General features: G+C 46.6%; 1 protein-coding gene and 1 long non-coding RNA gene across 14 annotated transcripts in view; one reads left to right on the top strand and one right to left on the bottom strand.

The window, feature by feature from the left end:
- TLE3 (TLE family member 3, transcriptional corepressor) overlaps nucleotides 1-17,003 on the top strand; it is a 136,590-nt gene that overhangs the window by 119,220 nt on the left and 367 nt on the right. For 5 of the 12 annotated variants that reach the window (XR_003913080.1, XR_003913079.1, XR_003913077.1 and 2 more), the window contains exons 20-23: nucleotides 3,887-4,008; nucleotides 8,619-10,241; nucleotides 11,302-11,452; nucleotides 14,787-14,936. Coding sequence is in view for 3 of the 12 variants with exons in the window: in XM_029951148.1 (XP_029807008.1) it covers nucleotides 3,887-4,008; nucleotides 4,608-4,722 (237 nt within the window). In the remaining 9 variants the exon portion in view is untranslated. Of the gene's footprint in view, nucleotides 1-3,886; nucleotides 4,009-4,490; nucleotides 4,501-4,607; nucleotides 4,753-4,923; nucleotides 4,964-8,618; nucleotides 10,242-11,301; nucleotides 11,453-14,786; nucleotides 14,937-17,003 lie in introns of those variants that run through there. The other 7 variants (XR_003913075.1, XR_003913073.1, XR_003913076.1 and 4 more) reach the window with 7 other exon arrangements.
- On the bottom strand, nucleotides 1,909-16,315 carry LOC115301349. Of its 2 annotated transcripts, none has more exons than XR_003913081.1 (5): nucleotides 16,099-16,315; nucleotides 15,594-15,846; nucleotides 3,702-3,817; nucleotides 3,238-3,312; nucleotides 1,909-2,064 (listed from the first exon to the last, which is right to left on the bottom strand). It is a non-coding gene; the product is annotated as an uncharacterized LOC115301349 (long non-coding RNA). The 2 variants fall into 2 exon arrangements; XR_003913082.1 differs by having other exon boundaries at nucleotides 15,594-15,776.

Genomic DNA, 17,003 nt, shown 5'->3' with positions numbered 1-17,003 from the left:
AAATCCATTGAATAGTTGTTAGCAAACATTAAGGAGACTTTTTAAAAATCTGACTCTGAAATACCTACCTTCCACATGAAGTGACTTCCGTGTTCCTGGCATCAACCCCAGCACATCGTGCGGCACCGTTCTCCTAACAGGCTGTCAAATGTAGCAGCTTGTACTGAACCTAGAAGCTTTCATTTATATTTACCTTTCAGTTGTGTTAATCAGCGCTTAATGATGCAGTTTGTTTTTTTCAGTTATTTAAAAAACATATATATCCTTTATGAAGAATTGTTTCTTCTTTTTGCATTAATCTGCACAATTATATTTTAATATTTTAATTGATGTTAATGTGTGTCCCTAATCCTTTTGTACTATAACATTTCTTTTTTCTGAATACTCCATTTTGACTCATCTCTCAGATGACTAAGCATGAAATATTTAAATATTGGACAAATACTTGAAATATTTTTTTTAGGAGAGATATGTGGGTAATATATTTTCTGAGCCTCCCATCTCTGGAAGCATCTCTAGGTTGATGAAAAAACAAATTGCTTGGGGAGGAAATTCTTGGTTTCACATTCCGCCATCAAGATTCTTTAAAAAAAAAGGGGGGGGTTACATTTTTCCATTTTCTTCTGGTGTGTGGTACTGTCATGGAATTAGAGGTGAGCCTGTTTTTTTCATCTCGGATATTTCCAAGGCATATTGTAATTTTTTGAATTTCACAAAGGGTCCCTAAGAGAAGTCTGGTCATTACGTATTGCTCTAACACAGTGAAAAAACAAAGCGTTCCTTCCATTTTGAATCTGATTATTGACTTTATTCCTTGCTCAGCCTCCTTCTTCAAGGTGTGTTTTCCAAGGAATGGGTAACATCTCGATCCGGGAGCACAAGTGTATACCCGTGGCCCCTTTAACAAGGTGTTTTTAATTGAAGTTTTACATTCTGGCTTATGTGCTTTTTAACTTACAGTAAAATGAATTCTCTGGTGTATAGCACTAGGAATTTTGACATATGCTAATGCCATGTCACCATCACCACAACCAAGATACAGGATATTTCTGTCACTCTCCCCAAATTCTGCTGTTTCCTGTCATCCAGGTGGTTTTTTAAAAGAATTATTCATTTCACTTCTAGAATGATCATACACAAACACTGCCTTTTTTTTTCTTTTGCCATGTACAGTACGGTCTTCGAATTTTTGCACACAAGTGATTCTCGTGATCACTACCGGTCAGCTCTGTCCCCCAGAAAAGGACTTTTCATACAGTCACCCATCCCTCACCCCTGCCCCAGTCTCTTCTCCCTTTCCATAGCTTTGTCCCCTTTGGGAATGTTCTAGAAATGGAGTCATACCTTTGGAAAATGGCTTCTGTCACTTCACATGTCTTCGAGGTTCCTCTAAGTTGTAGCTTCTACCAGGAACTTGGTCCTTTAAACCTACTGAGGATCGTCCGTTGGTTTGGATGTGCCTCAGTTTCCTTATTCACTCACCAGTCCGTTCTTAGGGTCTCCTGGGCATCTGGCAAGGGGTTCTGGCAATGCAGTGCCTTCTCTGACCTGCCCCTCCTCACTCAGTGCCACCAGGGTGCCTCGAACATCCGCGGTCCCCAAACCTTCCCACCCCCTTCCTGCTACCCTCTCACCTCACTGTGCCAAGTACGCCATCTGTCCTGGGAGTCACATTTCTAACTAGGAGGGGTGAGGTGGGTGGGGATGGAGCAATCCTCCTCAGGTCAGTGCAGGGCGTCCGACTTCGACTCAGGTCATGATCTCACAGCCCATGTGTTCGAGCCCTACGTTGGGCTCTGTGCTGACAGCTCAGAACCTGGAGCCTGTTTCAAATTCTGTGTCTCCCTCTCTCTCTGCCTCTTCCTGCTCATACTCTGTCTCTCTTTCGCTCTCAAAAATAAACAAACATTAAAAAATTTTTTTAACTGTGAGCTGCAAAGGGCCTACTGGGCTTCACCAGCCTGCCCTCAAGTTTGCCCACAGCACCCGTGTCCTGAATTTTCGCTGCTTTATTCCTGCTGGCGCTTTCCTCACCATCTGAGTCACGTCCAATCTCTCCCATTGCTGAAAATACAAACACAAACAGAAAACAGCAGCTTAAAAAAAAATCATAATTTCACCCTGAGGACCAAGTCCCCTGATACCATTCAATTACAAGAAGAAATTTCCTTGAGAGCCTGTTTTATGAAAAAAAAATCCTTCAATTAGTATCCTCACTTTCCCACATGTGTTTATTCTGACTTTTTCCCAGAAAGTGATTTTTCCAGGTTTTAAAGTTTTATGATTTTTATAGCTATCAAAATAACTCATGCTCTTTGCAGCAAATGTACAAAGATCAAGAAAGAGTAAAGAAGTTGAAAAAAAACCATTTCGTTCATATTTAGCGAAGGGTATTCTTTGCCTACATGATGTTGTGCTAATACAATTGGAGTATTGACTTCTTTTTTTTTTGCTAACATTATATCACAAGTGTTTTCCTATAGTACTTAAAAAACTGTTCAAAACATACTTTTAATGGCCTCCTAAAACTTCCTCTCTGGATGTACTGTATTTCACCTAACCATTAACTAAATGTTGGATGTTTAGACCATTTCTGGTTTTTCATTGTCATAAGTAACAGCGTGCTCACTTTGCCAATTTAAAAATTATCCTAGGACCCGGGATCCCCACTGGCCCAGTCGGAGGAGCATGGGACTCTTGATCTTGGGTTCGTGAGTTTGAGCCCCGCGTCGGGTGTAGAGAGTACTTAAAAAAAATAAGAATAATTATCCTAGGATGGGTTTCTAGAAGGAAACCTAGGCACACCCTGTCCCGAGGTGATGCTATGCTGAGCACCCCGCTCCCAGGTGACTGGCCCTGACGTCATCTTCAAGTCAGCCCTGCTGACGTGGGAAGTGGGCGTGGTGCCCTTCAGTTTTACTTTTATATTCTCCAAGTGCCGAATGGTAACGCATGATGTGGACATGACAAAGTTCTATTGAGCTACTCCCTTCTTATTCAGCATTTAAGTTGTTGCTAATATTTCTCAGTGTTGTAACTAATGTTGCATTGAATATCCTTGTGCATAAATTATTCACATCGTTGCTTACATTTCTTCTTTTGCTTGCATATCTGCAAGGCTTGCCCGTCAATGTCTTCAGGTCTGCGCCGCCTGCCACTTTCCTACTAAATAATCCCTTCTGCCCGGCACCCTTTGATGTCCTCACCCTGCTTAATTTTTCTCCCAGGTTACCTCACCTGACTTGCTGTTTATTTCTTTACGGTCTGATCCTCACCAGTGTAACACAGCTCCACAGAGGCATGGATTTTTATCTGTTATTGTAAAAGTAACAAATGCTCATGAAATCAAATTTATAAATAGAAAAATCGGATAAAGGTTACCAAAAACACAATGGGTCTTATTTTGATGTTTCCTCTAGTCCTCTGTTGTTGTTTTGATTTTAACACAATTAAAATCATACTGTATATATAAATCTGTAATGGCTTTGTTCAGTGGATAGGGTGCCATGCATCTCATACCACGTGTGTGTGTGTGTGTGTGTGTGTTTGTGTGTGCACGTGGTGTGTGCATGTGCACAACCACTGATGATTGTAACCCATTGTAATCACATTTGTGCTCCCACCACACCAGGCACTTCCTGGAAAGGCCCTTCTGGCCTCCCCATCTCCAAATCGCCTGTTCCTATTCAGTCCGCACTTACCTGACCTCCAGCACCCTTGAAATGCCTCTCCAAGTGGTCTCTGTCCTGCGGCTCTGTGACCCCACTGTCTTCTCTTTCTCTTTTATGTACCTCCGCAAGAACTGGTGGCTTCATATCTGGTTTTGCAAGGTAACATTTCCACATATTAGAAATTCAAAACCCCATGATTTATCACTTCTTTGTAGAACGATGTGACCTGGAAGGAAGTTTACAGCGCTGAGCGCATCAGGACAGAAGGGAAGTGTTCTGAATATGGTCAAGAGGACACGGGGAAGACCCTCAACCACCAGACCCCCTCGTACCACAGGTTTGCGCGCCTCCTTCCCTTCCTCCTTCCCCTCCTATCCTTTTCCCTTTAGACTGATTTCTTTATTGTGGGAAAATATACACGAGACTTACCATTTTAACCATTTTTAAGTACCCAGTTCAGTGGTATTGAATAACTCACGCTGTTGGGGCACCTGGGTGGCTCAGTCGGTTGAGCGTCTGACTTCAACTCAGGTCATGATCTCACGGCTTGTGGGTCAGAGCCCCGCGTCGGGTTCCCACTGAGCTTGAAGCCTGCTTGGGGTTCTCTCTCCCTCCTTCTCTGCCCCTCCCCCCACTCCCACACACTCTCCCCACTGAAAAAATGAATAAACATTAAAAAAGCATAGATCACATTATTTTGGATCCATCTCGAGAACACTTTCACCTTCCCAGACTGAAAGCCTACCCACTGAGCCATCATACCCCATACTCCTCCAGTGTCTGGCAACCAGTGTCCTCCCTTCTGTGTCTACATTCTAGATGAATCCAGGTACGACACAGAAGTGGCACCGTACAATGTGTGGCCTTTCGCGTCTGGCTTATTTCACTTGCCCCGATGTCTTCAGGGGGCTCTCTATTTCCTGTACACCACTCTAGGCCAGTTCTACCGACACCCGGCTATCCTGAGGGGGCGTGCCGCGGGCCATCAGCCAAGACATCAGTCATTATGCATCACGGGCATCAGCCTATCACATACTTTCCAGGCTCATGATCAACAGAGAGGACGATGGGGAAAGGACAGGTACATTTAACAGGGGGAGCGGAGGAGGAATGCCCAGACCATTGGCCTGGGGAAGGGGTGGCTGGGGGGCAGGGGCGGAGATCGGTTTGGTTCACCAAGGCATCCCGGGAGTCTCTCAGGAAGGATGGGTGGTAGGGGGTAGCAGCATCAAATCTGACGCTCTGCACTTAGGATCCTAAGACGTCATGGCCAGAAGGGGGCTGGGAAATCCACGTCTGCAGTCTCACCAGGAGTGAGTGAAAGAAGCCAGAGTAGTTCTCCTCGGAACCCCTAGGACCCAGGGCTCTCCAGAGGTCCCCACTGTTAGCCGCTGGCGTGGACCCTTTCAGCTCTATGTGCTTCTCCATGTGTAGAAACCTAGATGTGGTTTGCACGTGCCGGAACCTAAATGGAATTACAAGCCACAACATGTCCTGGAGATCACGTCACAGAGGTGCTTCTAGAACCGCTTTGTTCTTTTCAGTGTCTTCCCAGTATTCCATGGCATGAACCCTAGTTTGGATATTGCCTTGGCTGCTTGACCAAAGACCAAACAGTGGGAGTTTAAACCAGGTAGGAGGTGTGGTTCTCATATTTGAGCTCAGCAGGTGGTAATCCAGGGCAGACAGTGGGGCTCCCCTAATCTCATCCAGGCCCCCAGGTTCCCCCTGCCTCGTTGCTGTGCCTTTTCCCACTATGGTGTCCCCATCTGCATGGCAGAAACAAGCTCATCACCCTCCAAAAGGGGAGCCCAGGCCCTGGGAAGGCAGAAGAGGAAATGGCAAGAGCCACAGTTCCCTTTTAAGCGTGTGAGTGAGAAAATGCACCTGTCCTCTGCTCACAACTTTGTGGCTACGTCTGTCCTGCAACTTTGCCCTTGGCTGCAAGGGAGGCTGTGGAATGTAGCCTTTGGGTGCATGTCCGGAGCCCCGTGGTCACTAAAACAAGGGAGCGTGGATATCGTGCCACAGTGACAGTCCCTTCCCCTGTGTGTACGTGTCTTCATTTTTCAAATGTTTATTTATTTTTTTAAGAAGGAGAGAGAGCAAGCAGGGGAGAGGCAGAGAGATAGGAAGACAGAGAAGCTCAGCCCGACTCTGCCCTGCCAGTGTTGAGCCTGGGGAGGGGTTTGAACTCACGAACTGTGAGACCATGACCTGAGCCAAAATCAAGACTTGGGCGCTTAACCAACCGGGCCACCCGGGTGCCCTTGTATCTTCATTTTCTCAAACATTTCCCTATCTGTGGCTCTTCAGATCAATGAACGGGGATAGGGAAGCTCAGCAAGGCCATGGTCTCTCTGTGGTCTCACAGTGAGCGGGGCAGGACTTGAGTCTCCTCCCACCCACTATGGTGCTTGTCCTCAAGCATTGAGTGTTCACTGGCCAAAACTTTGGGTGCCCAGGACAGCCTACCCAAAGGGAACTCCTGGGCAGCATTCTGTGTGTAGCTGGGAGAAGACTTGGCCTTCGGCAGGACAGGCCCCTGTGCCACCATAGACCAGCTGAGCAGATGACCCCACACACGCACCGCCAGCAGGTGCTGCTTGCCAGCCAGTCTCATGGTGGCTGGGCCTGGGCTTTGGTTGGAACAGCCTGTCTGGGTCGGACATCAAAGCTGGGGGATAGCACACTTGGCCCCGAGTGTCCCAGGTACTTGGCTGGTGTGGAGTGTGCACACAACTCTCACAGCAAGCCAGAGGCCTCAGCGGGACCCGGGCATCTCCTCGTGGCCCAGAAGCCGACATCACCTCATGCCGGAGGGTACCAGGCTGCTCTGTAACCAGTGTGCCCCACAAGGCACAGCGGGTGACTGCCTGGGTGAACCCCACCCCCACCTCCTAAGCCTTACCCTGTGCTCCTCCGCGCTAAATCCACCATCCTCGCGTGAGGTTTAAAAGAAGCTCCCGCAAGATGTCTAAAAGGGACATGTGACAAATTGTACTACTATCCGTCATTTTGACGCCGATTGACAAAAGCCGTGGGAGAATGACAGAGCTCCCAGCCACAGCGGGCCTGGGATCACACGCCAGGCACAACCGGCACCTCTGAATGAAGGCAGTGTCACCTGGAAGCCAGGTCACAGGTCACATGTGGGCTCCAGAGGCCGGGCCACCCTCACCTGCAGGGCACAGGTGGTCTGGCCCTGAGCAGCACCCGGTGGGCTGGGGGAGAGCAGAGGGGAAAGGAGGAAGGAAGAAGAGGGTGAAGAGAAGGCAGATGAAAGGGAAATTGGATTGCAGGCTGCCTGAGTCCTCAGTGCCCGAGGGGGAGTCTGTCACAGATGGGCAGAAATTGTAGCGACACCAGAGGGCCGGATGATGGCACAGAGACCCAGAGAGAGAGGGAGAGCGAGCCCCAGGGAGACAGGGGCGGAGGAGGAAATGCAACACAGAGAGAAACCGGGCAACAAGGCCCAAAGGAGGGAGATGGGACGGGGCAGAGGGCAAGGTGGCTGGGCTTTCAGGGATGGGTTTTAATACGACCCGAGAACCATGTCTCTAGGTCCAGCGAGCCTGGTGCTATCATGTCAGTCCCCAGAGATGAATCAGATACTCTCACCAGGCACTACGGTGGCCATTTTAATGAACCTGGAAGGAGATCCCTGTGGCCTAAAGATTGATTCAGATCAATCGGCAGTAATTGCTCTGTCCAGCCCCAAAGCAGTTAGGTGATTTAAAACCAGAGAGACTGACAGAGACAGAGGAGAGGGAAGAAGACCAACTCAGAGGCATCTGAGGGGACTCTCCCCTTGGCCCTCACAGGGCCAGCTCAGTCCTTGCCCATCTCTTGCCTTCCATCAAGACACCAGACGCAATTGTGGCTACTTCCTCAGGAATAAACGATCCTGTTCATTCCAACGTGGCTTCGGGGTCCTGGAGCCACCCCCAGATGCAGCTGACTGATTAAGGAACTAGAAGGGTCTGTCCCCTTGGCCCTGTGCCCCTCACTCCCCACTGCTATTGAATGGCTGCACACCCACCTAACCGGGGTAGGGATGGCCATAGGGTTTGGCAGCCTTGAGGGTGAGTGGGAGACGAATTCATTGTCTCTGCACGCAATAGAGCTGTCCTGCGCTGAGCCTAGGTTTCCCCATCTGTACCAGGAGGAGGTCAGGCTTGGGATGAAGGCCCTGGGTGTGTGGTCGATGAGCCGGGTCCTCAGCATCAGCAAAGGACAGGCTAACCGGGCTGGAGCCACCCTCTGGGGACCCGCTGCTGCAGAGAACCCCCTCCCCCCACACACCCACTCCTTATCTTGCATTTCCAGCTGACCATGTACCTTGCAGAGCCCACACTGGGAAAAGTTGGACTCAAAGGCCACAAACTCAATCTTAGAAGGTCAAGACTCAGAGAGTTGTCTCTGAAATCGATGCCCTTGAATTTGCATTTCAGCTCTGACTGCAGGCGGTGGATTTAACCTGTCTTGGGCTCAGCATTCTCATCTGCAAATGGGGATAATAACAGTGTCGAAATCATCAGGCTCTCGGGAGTGTGGAATGAGATAATGCAAGCAAAGTGCTGAGCACACAGCAAGCCCTCAAGAAAAGTTCTCAAAATTGTCATGTTTTGTGTGCAAATGTGCATATGTGCATATGTTTGGGAAAATCCAGGAGTACGAGTTTTTAAGAGCATATCACACGTTCTGGCACATGAGGGAGGGACACAGCAGCAGTAAAAGTTAACTCTCACCTCCCTCATGCTCGTCTCTGCAGAAAGTGCTTGCTGCTAGGAATTTGTATTCTCCTAGATGATTCTATAGGCATTCAGATACATATGTGTTAATATGGAAATGCATGGTTGATTTTATTTACAAAAAGTATATGTATTCTTCTACAACCTGCTTTTCTTGGTTTTAGAAATATCTTTGTGTTGTTTTTTCACACAGATCTCTTGCATTTAAAACAACAACCACCACCATGCTGTGGATCGTTCTACAAGATGGATTTATTAGTTTCATTCCTGATTTTGATGAACGTCTGGTTTGGTCCCTCTGTTTTTCTTGTTAAGCAGTACGGTACTGAATACCTCAGACATGGTGCCTGTGGGCATGTGCAAGTGTTTTTCCAGGACGGCGACTCAAAACTTCCTTGGTTGGAGAGCGTATTTAAAAATATTTAAAAGTACGAGATTTTAAAATATGATAGATTATTCCACGTTGCTCTCCAACAATGATACTCCAATTTATACACCTGCCAGCAACATGTAAGACCGTTTCTTCAATCCACTTCCAGGCCAAGTATGGTCCTCCTCCCAGCCCCCAGTTTTTCCATTCTAATGGGGGATAAGCAATATCTCAGTATTGCATGAATTTGCATTTTCCTGGTCACTTATAAGCACGAGCATCTTCTCATGGCTATCGGCATTACTTCTTCTGAGAACGTTCCTTCCACTTTCTTGGCTTGTTTTTCCACAGGATTGTTTGTCTATGTTCTTATTGATCTATAAGTGCAATTTACATATGTAGGCTATTATTTCCTTTTCTTGTATTCATGTGCGAAATATTTTCTCCTAGTTTGTCTCTTGTCTTTTTACTTCATGTCGTTCTTCATCATTTTCATGACACTTTTATGTGGCCAGATTTGTCAATTGCCATTGCGACCTGAATCTTTTAAAGATATTTTCTTCCCCCAAGATTATATTTTCTTTTAATACTTCGACTGTGTCATTTATTATAGGTAGTTGTTTCACCCATGGAAACTTTTTTGTGGGACACGGTGCAAAGTAAGAAACCTAGTCTTACTTTTTTTTTTTGCCCACGGGCTACTCTGGTTTTCCAACACCATTTACCGAATAGTCTACATCATCCTTGCTGACACAATTAGCCATCTTTATCATATAATCAAATACCATTTGTATGTGGATTAAAAACTGGCATCTCTCAGGCCAGACAGAAGTACTGTTCATGTTTAATTGTTTTCATTGTTTTGAATAATACAGCTATGTGTTTCAAATTTTAAAAGGCACAGAAGGCTGGTTCAGCAGAGACCTGGTGGCCTTCCACCAAAATCTGCTCTTCTTCCCTCCTTGGCACTCCCAGCCTCCCTTGCAGCTGTGATCATGTGACTGGGCCCAACCAACTGACGGCGAGTTGAGATCTGTGCCTTTTCCTGATGTGGTCCTTGAGCACCTCCCCTTGGTGTTCCTCTAGCTCTGTCCCTTCTCCCACAGGTTGGAACAAAGGTGAGAATACTTCATGTCTTGCATTAAACGTGGAAAAGGCATCATCGGCTGGGGCCCTGGAACAATTCTGCTTGTATAAAAGTCCCACCCTGAATGATTAGATGATTAGGGAGACACCTTCTATGATGACTGAGCCATGAGATGAGGGAGTCTACTTTTTACAACAAGTCTGTTTATTCTTCCTCATGCAGGTTCTCAGTGGAGTGTTCCTCTCCCAGCTGGATCTCTAGACCTGATGTTACTAGCCTCTTGTGTATGTGCTTCTAGAGAGAGTCTAGACATTTACAAACAATAACACACACAAATGGTAGCCCACTGTATACAACAGGTATGCCTTGTTTTCTTCAATGAAGTCCATTTGGAGACCTCTCCACATAGACATAGCAGAAATTTTTTGTTGTTTTAAGGCTGCACAGCATTCCAAGGCTATAATCTGCCATATGGAGTTACCATCATTTATTGAATCAGCCCCCTACTAATAGACATTTGGGTTGCTTCCAGGGTTTTTTCCCCTACCATAGACAATGCTATAATCACTTCTCTAACCTGTTTTGCAAATGTTTGAATGTATTTGTAGGATAACTTCCTAGAAGTGGAGTTCCCGGGTCAAGGGATAGGAGCATTTACAATTTTGAAAGCTTTATTAAATTGCCTACCACAGTGGGCTGGGTCCACGGCCAGTCCAGGAGAGGGTCTGTTCTCTCACATCCTCGTCTGCACAGTGAGGTGGCAAAATGTTCAATTCTGCCAATCTCATAGATGAAACCTGGTACCCCGGTTGGAATCTTAATTTGCATTTTTCATATAATGAGTAATGATGAACATCTTCCAGTGAATTTCTATTCATAGTCTTTGCCAATTTTTCTCTTGTGATGCTGTTTGTTTTCTAAAGGAGTTCTTCATATATTAACTTATTTGCCCTTTGTCTATTACAGGAGATACAAGTTTGTGTGTTTGCTTACCAGAATGTCACTTATATTTTATCGCTAATTATGATGACTTTTACCAAGAAGAAAATTTTTTTACTGTCAAATTTATCAATTATTTTCTTTTATGATTTTTGAATTCCTTTAATTCTCTTTTTTAAATGTTTATTTATTTATTTTGAGAGGGGGAAGGGGCAGAGAGAGAGGGAAAGAGAGAATCAGAGTAGGCTCTGCACTGTCAGTGCAGAGCCCAAAATGGTGCTTAAATTCACGAACTGCGAGATCTTGACCTGAGCTAAAATCAAGAGCAGGATGCCTAACCGACTGAGCCACGCAGGCACTGAGTTCTTCTTATTCTTAAAAACTATTACCCAGTGTAAGATTATAAAACTCTTCTCCAATGGTTTCTATTACTTCAAAGATTTGATTATTAACATTTAAATCTTTGCCTCCCTCATTCAGCTCATCAAATGTGTACAGAGCACAGACCGTGTGCCAGACTGTTCTACGCTCTAAGGATACAGTGGTGACCAAAACATTCAAAACCCCTTGGCTTCATGGGACTTAGCTTCTAGACGGGGCAAGCTGCCAACCAACGGCATAAATGGGTGAAGTAAGTGGTGTATCAGAGAGATCATTTCTGTGCGAGGTGGAACAGTAAATCTAGCTTCATGTTTTTCCTGGATGTCCACCCAGTTCCTTCCATCACATATGGATATAATCCACGGCCCCATCTTGACATTTCAAGTTTACATATTTTAAATTTTCTTCTCTATTTATGTTTGTTTCTAGACTTTTTTTTTTTTGGTTCCATCTAGCTCTCTGTTTATTCATGTGCCAGTGTCACTATTTATTTATTTATTTATTTATTTATTTAAAGTTTCTTTATTTCTTTTGAAAGAGAGCAGGAGGGGCAGAGGGGGATGGTAGAAAGAGAGAATCCCAAGCAGTTTCCGCACCGTCAGTGCAGAGCACAAGTCGGTGCTTGAATTCATGAACTATGAGATCATGATCTGAACTGAAGCCAAGAGTTGGACGGTCAACCGACTGAGTCACCTGGCCATTGTCCCACCAGTGCTTTAACTACCGAAACTTCATACTATGTTTTTCTGCCTGATAGAACTCATCTCCCTCATTTTCTTCCCTCTTTTTTCAGGATTTTCCTATTATTGTTTATTTACGTTTTCAGCATGTACTTTAGATTCACGTGTCTATTTCTCCCATGTTGTTCTTAAGAATCACTTTAAAAGTATAGATTAACTCAGAATCAACATCCTTATGAAGTAATGTCTTCTTATCCATGAACATGATATGTCTTTTCCATTTGCTTAAGTCAGGAGTATTTTGTCCTTCAGGAGTATTTTAAGTTTCTTAATTTGGTTATTATGCACTTATAGCATTTAGACACCCCCCCCTTCCAATACCTGAAACACTGAGGAATTGAGAGTATTCATTCTTTTCAAATATGGATTTCTTTTGGGTGCCTGGGTGGCTCAGTTGGTTAAGCATCTGACCCTTGATTTCAGCTTAGGTCATGATCTCGAGGTTCAGGAGTTTGAGGGCCACATCGGGCTCTGCACTGACAGTGTGGAGCCTGCTTGGGATTCTTTCTCTTTGCCCTTCCCTTGGGTGCACACTCTCTTGTCTGCACATGTGTTCCTGTCTCAGAACACAAAACCTGGTATCTACTTCCTTTGGTATTGGTTTCCTAGGTTTGCCTTAACTATGTGCCACGCAGGGCTGGCGTAGTACAGCAGGGTGATTCTTTCACAGTTGTGGAGGGAGGAACCCCTAAATCAGGATGGTAGCTCCTTGGAAGGTTTTGGGGAAAAATCCTTCTTTACCTCTTGTACCTTCTGGTGGTTGCTGGTGATGTTCAACACTCCTTTGGCTTGTAGTCCCATTACCCCACAATCTCTGGCTCTGTATTCACATGACCTTCTTCCCTGGACATGTCTGTCTCCACATCATTCCTTTTTTTAAAAATTTTTTTTAAACATTTATTTATTTTTAAGAGACAGAGACAGATCATGAGCAGGGGAGGGGCAGAGAAAGAGGGAGACACAGAATCAGAAGCAAGCTCAAGGCTCTGAGCTGCCAGCACAGAGCCCGACATGGGGCTCAAACCCATGAACAGTGAGATCATGATCTGAGCCAAAGTCAGACGCTCAACCAACTGAGCCACCCAGGCGCCCCTCCACATCACTCCTCTTATAGGGACACTGAGCCACTGGGTTGAAGGCGCATCTGAATCCAGCATCACTTCACCCTAACTAATTACATTCTTAAAGATCCTGTTTCCAAATTATTGCCCTCTGAGGTTCTAGATGGACATGAGTTTTGGGAGACACTTTTCCATCTAGTGCAGTTTCCATTCTTCTCTCTCTCTCTCTTTTAATGTTTATTCATTTTTGAGAGACAGAGCACAAGAAGGGGTGGGGCAGAGGAGAGAGGGAGACACAGAATCTGAAGCAGGCTCCAGGATCTGAGCTGTCAGTACAGAGCCTGATGGGGGCCTTGAACTCCGAAACTGTGAGATTATGACCGAAGCTGAGATCAGACACTCAACAAACTGAGCCACTCAAATTCCCCGCCATCCTTTTCTTTTGCCCTCCCTCTTAACTTCCCTGGAACTGTATTCTTTCCCAATAAAGCTTCAGTTACCAGCTTGGCCTAAGGCTTTCCTTGTACTAGGGTCACTGGGATAAGAAGACATTTATATTCCAGAAGAGCACTGTAACACATAGAGTTGAATCCCAGCAAGGAATTTGACAAACGGACTCACGTGTCTTTCTTTTTCTTCCACAAACATTTACTACACATTGCTTTTATGTTAGTTTTGGGCAATCCTGAGAAAACCCACAAGAGAAATTTAGGCTAGATCAGCGTTTCTCAAATATGAACATTGTGGGCCTATAAGCAATGTATATTTTCTTACAGAAACCACAATAATGAGGGGTGCCTGGAGGGCTTGGTCAGCTGGGCTTCTCACTGTGCCTCAGGTCGTGATCTCACCATTTGTGGGTTTGAGCCCCGCATGGGGCTCTGTGCTGACAGCTTGGAGCCTGGAGCCTGCTTCAGATTCTGTGTCTCCCTCTCTCTCTGCCCCTTCCCTGCTCATACTCTGTGTCTCTCTCTCAAAAATAAATAAAAACATTAAAAAAAATTTTTTTAATGCAGTAATGAGCAAAATGAGGAAGTGGAGAGGCCCAGAGAGGAGTGAAGATATAAGGGAAAATGAGTAGAGAGAATGACAAGAGGTAACATAACATTTTCTTTCCAGTCACTGGGCCAAGCTTCGGAACAAAAGTCACAGCTGGCTGATCATATGGTTAGATGCACTTGAATCTGGTGAAGGAGAGCACTCAATAAGCGTCAGTTAAAAAGAGCTTTGTCCACCTGAGAGTATCCGGCGACATACCACAGGACTCTGTCTTAACTGCTGCCCAGTCTATATGTCAATCCAAAAACGTTGATGAAAACAGAGCAATTGCTTCCCATTTGTTTGGGAAGGACGGCAAACACGTGTACACATACCTTGAGAGTCTACCTCCAAGGAGCAAAGCCAACAACATAAAACTTAACAAGGCCAAACATCAAGACCTACATTTGGGGCCCCAACACCAACTACCCAAATCGGGGGTGCTCATTCAAAATAGGTGGTTGTTGGTCAGTTGTTAGCTCGGCGTGTGGCATGGCTAAGAACAGAGAGGGTGTGAGAAAGTAGCATCAAGAGAACCACAGCATCCCACCACGGGAGCATGTTCAGCCATTCAGCCGGCAGCTGTGGGAGCCTGGCCCAGGGTCTGTCCCCGCAGGGAGCAGGGCAGGAGAGAGGCCTTGAGAGATGCACTTCTTCAGGTTTGAGGTCAGATTTCTGAACCTTTCCACCTGGTAAGCTGGTTCTTACAGGGTAGAGTTAATTAACTAATTAATTATTTTAACAGATACTAATTGAACTGCACCCCAGGCCACCATGGGCTAAATGCTGGGGCAATGCGGTGAACAAGACAAACAGGTCCAGGTCCCCGTGGGCGAGGCTGTCTGCAGAGGAACAAGAGCTGCCAGGCGCCCCGGCTTTGACGAGATGCTCTGGGGTACATGACGGGGACCCACACTGGGGCTCAGGCTGCACTCCCCTGATATCGTAATGAGTGTTGTCACCTCTATCCCTCATGGTTGTCTCAAGGGTCACACAGGACCCCCTAAGCCCATTGTTCATCCAGGAGAATTATCCCGAATTCACAGGTGCTGCTATCCTTGACCCAGCAACTGTGCCTCCGATGGTTAGAGTGGATGGTGCTCAGGGCCAAGAGTCAAGGGCATAGGCTAGACCCAGGTCTGCCATGACCTCTGGACCACCTCAGGCCAGTCCCTATCTTGTCAATCATCTTGTGTACTTCAGTTCTGTGGTTTTGGGGTTCTACATTTCACCACACTCACATGCATGTGCTCCTGCACCCACATTTGAATCGACCCCCAGACCCCTGGCCCCTGCCTCCCCAAGCTCCTTGATTTCAGTAACTCAGCCAAGCACTTACAGGGTCTGTGGTCCAAAGGGACAGTGCCTTATTGGCTTCAGGGACCCTTCAGGCATCTGCCCAATGTGTAGGGAACCACAGGGAGAAGAGACCCAGAAGAGAAGTCCCCACGTGGTGACACTCAAGTCTGTATGTGAAATTAACCATGCAGACAAATTGGTGGGGTGTGGGGAGGAGGTGTTGCGCAAATCCCTCTCCTTCAGAAGGGCTTACCTGGGTGGCTGAGACGTATGCCAGAGTCGCCCAGCACCGAGGAGGGCCACCTGGATCCCCAGCCAGCTTGTGTCTGGGGCCGGGTGGCCCTCTGTAACCAACCACAACATACACTTATTGGATCCAACAGCTGGCAACTTCTCCAAAAGCCACTGTGCTGGGAGTCTGCTGGTCCTAGATCCCCTAGCAGAGTCGGGGACAAAGGAGGTTACTTGCTTTCTCTCTGCATGACAGGCGAAGGACCTGGGACCTTCTGAAAGGAAGGGTAGAGGGAAACCGATGTTCTCCTCTTCCTGTCCCAGGTGGAAACAGTGGATCTGTCAGATTTCTTCCATCCTAAAGAAACCCCCAACTCTCCATCTCCCTGTCTTTTTCCAGACACTGCCCTACTTCTCTCTTTCCTTCACAGCCCAATGTCTGCAGAGCTGCGTGCAGAGAAGCTCACCACTTCTGTCCCGCTGCCCTCTCCTTGACCCAGCACTACCTGACTCCCATCCCCACTCACCAAAACTGGACCACTGTGGTCTCCAACCCCTTCTTGTGCTCAAATCCAGAGGAAGCTTTCCCATTCTCATTCTCTTGGGCCACTCAGACGCATGGGACCCTGTTGGCATTTGACCCTTGTTCTAGAACCTCTTCTCTTGGTTTTCATGACACAATTCTCTGTTGATCCTACTTCTACCCCTGCGAGCCCTCTTCGATCCCTTTTTGCAGGCTCTGTTTCCAAGATCAGCACCCTAAGCTCAGTGCTCTGTTACATCACAGTGTCACTGTGGGTGGTGTCTGGCTCTGCCAGAGGACTGGGTTCATTTCAGCCTCCCTGGCCATTACCACAGGGATTCAGGATGTCTTGCTCATTGAGTGAATGGACAGATAGATGAATGGACACATGGATGGGTACATTTGGCACTACTCCTCACATTTTGCCCAACGGAGTGGGGTGGACTTCAAGGCCAGTGTTAGAGGTAATAACTCATTTGCAGGTGACATATTCGGGTACCTTCTCAACTAGTGTGAAAGAACGTCTAGGAGGAGGTGATGGGTTCTGGGAGAGACAGGCATTCACCTGAGCAGAAGAGGCTATATCATGACTTGGTCTTGGTTCTTTCCAGAATCTGAGTTTTCGATCATGTCCAGTTAATCACAGTTAGGAAAGGAAGGGGAGAGATGGACCCTAAAAGGGTCACTGGAGGGAAGGGGTGGTTAGAGGAAGAGGGCAGGGAAGGTGAAACAGTGAAGGTGGCACTGAGAAAGGAGAAGAAGGGAAGCACATGTTCAAGAGAGGAGAGTAAGAGGTGAGTGTGTGCTGAGATGTGTCCGTACATCCTAACTGGGGCAACAAAACCACTTACGGGTACGTCAGGGTTTTGGGTGTGATTGCCACTTGCAGCTGAGCCACTCCTCATTTCT

The sequence above is a fragment of the Suricata suricatta genome, chromosome 9 (assembly GCF_006229205.1).
Source record: "Suricata suricatta isolate VVHF042 chromosome 9, meerkat_22Aug2017_6uvM2_HiC, whole genome shotgun sequence".
NCBI classification, from domain to species: domain Eukaryota; kingdom Metazoa; phylum Chordata; class Mammalia; order Carnivora; family Herpestidae; genus Suricata; species Suricata suricatta.
Note: the sequence above shows the minus strand (reverse complement) of the source record. Positions and strands in the feature narration are given on the sequence as shown.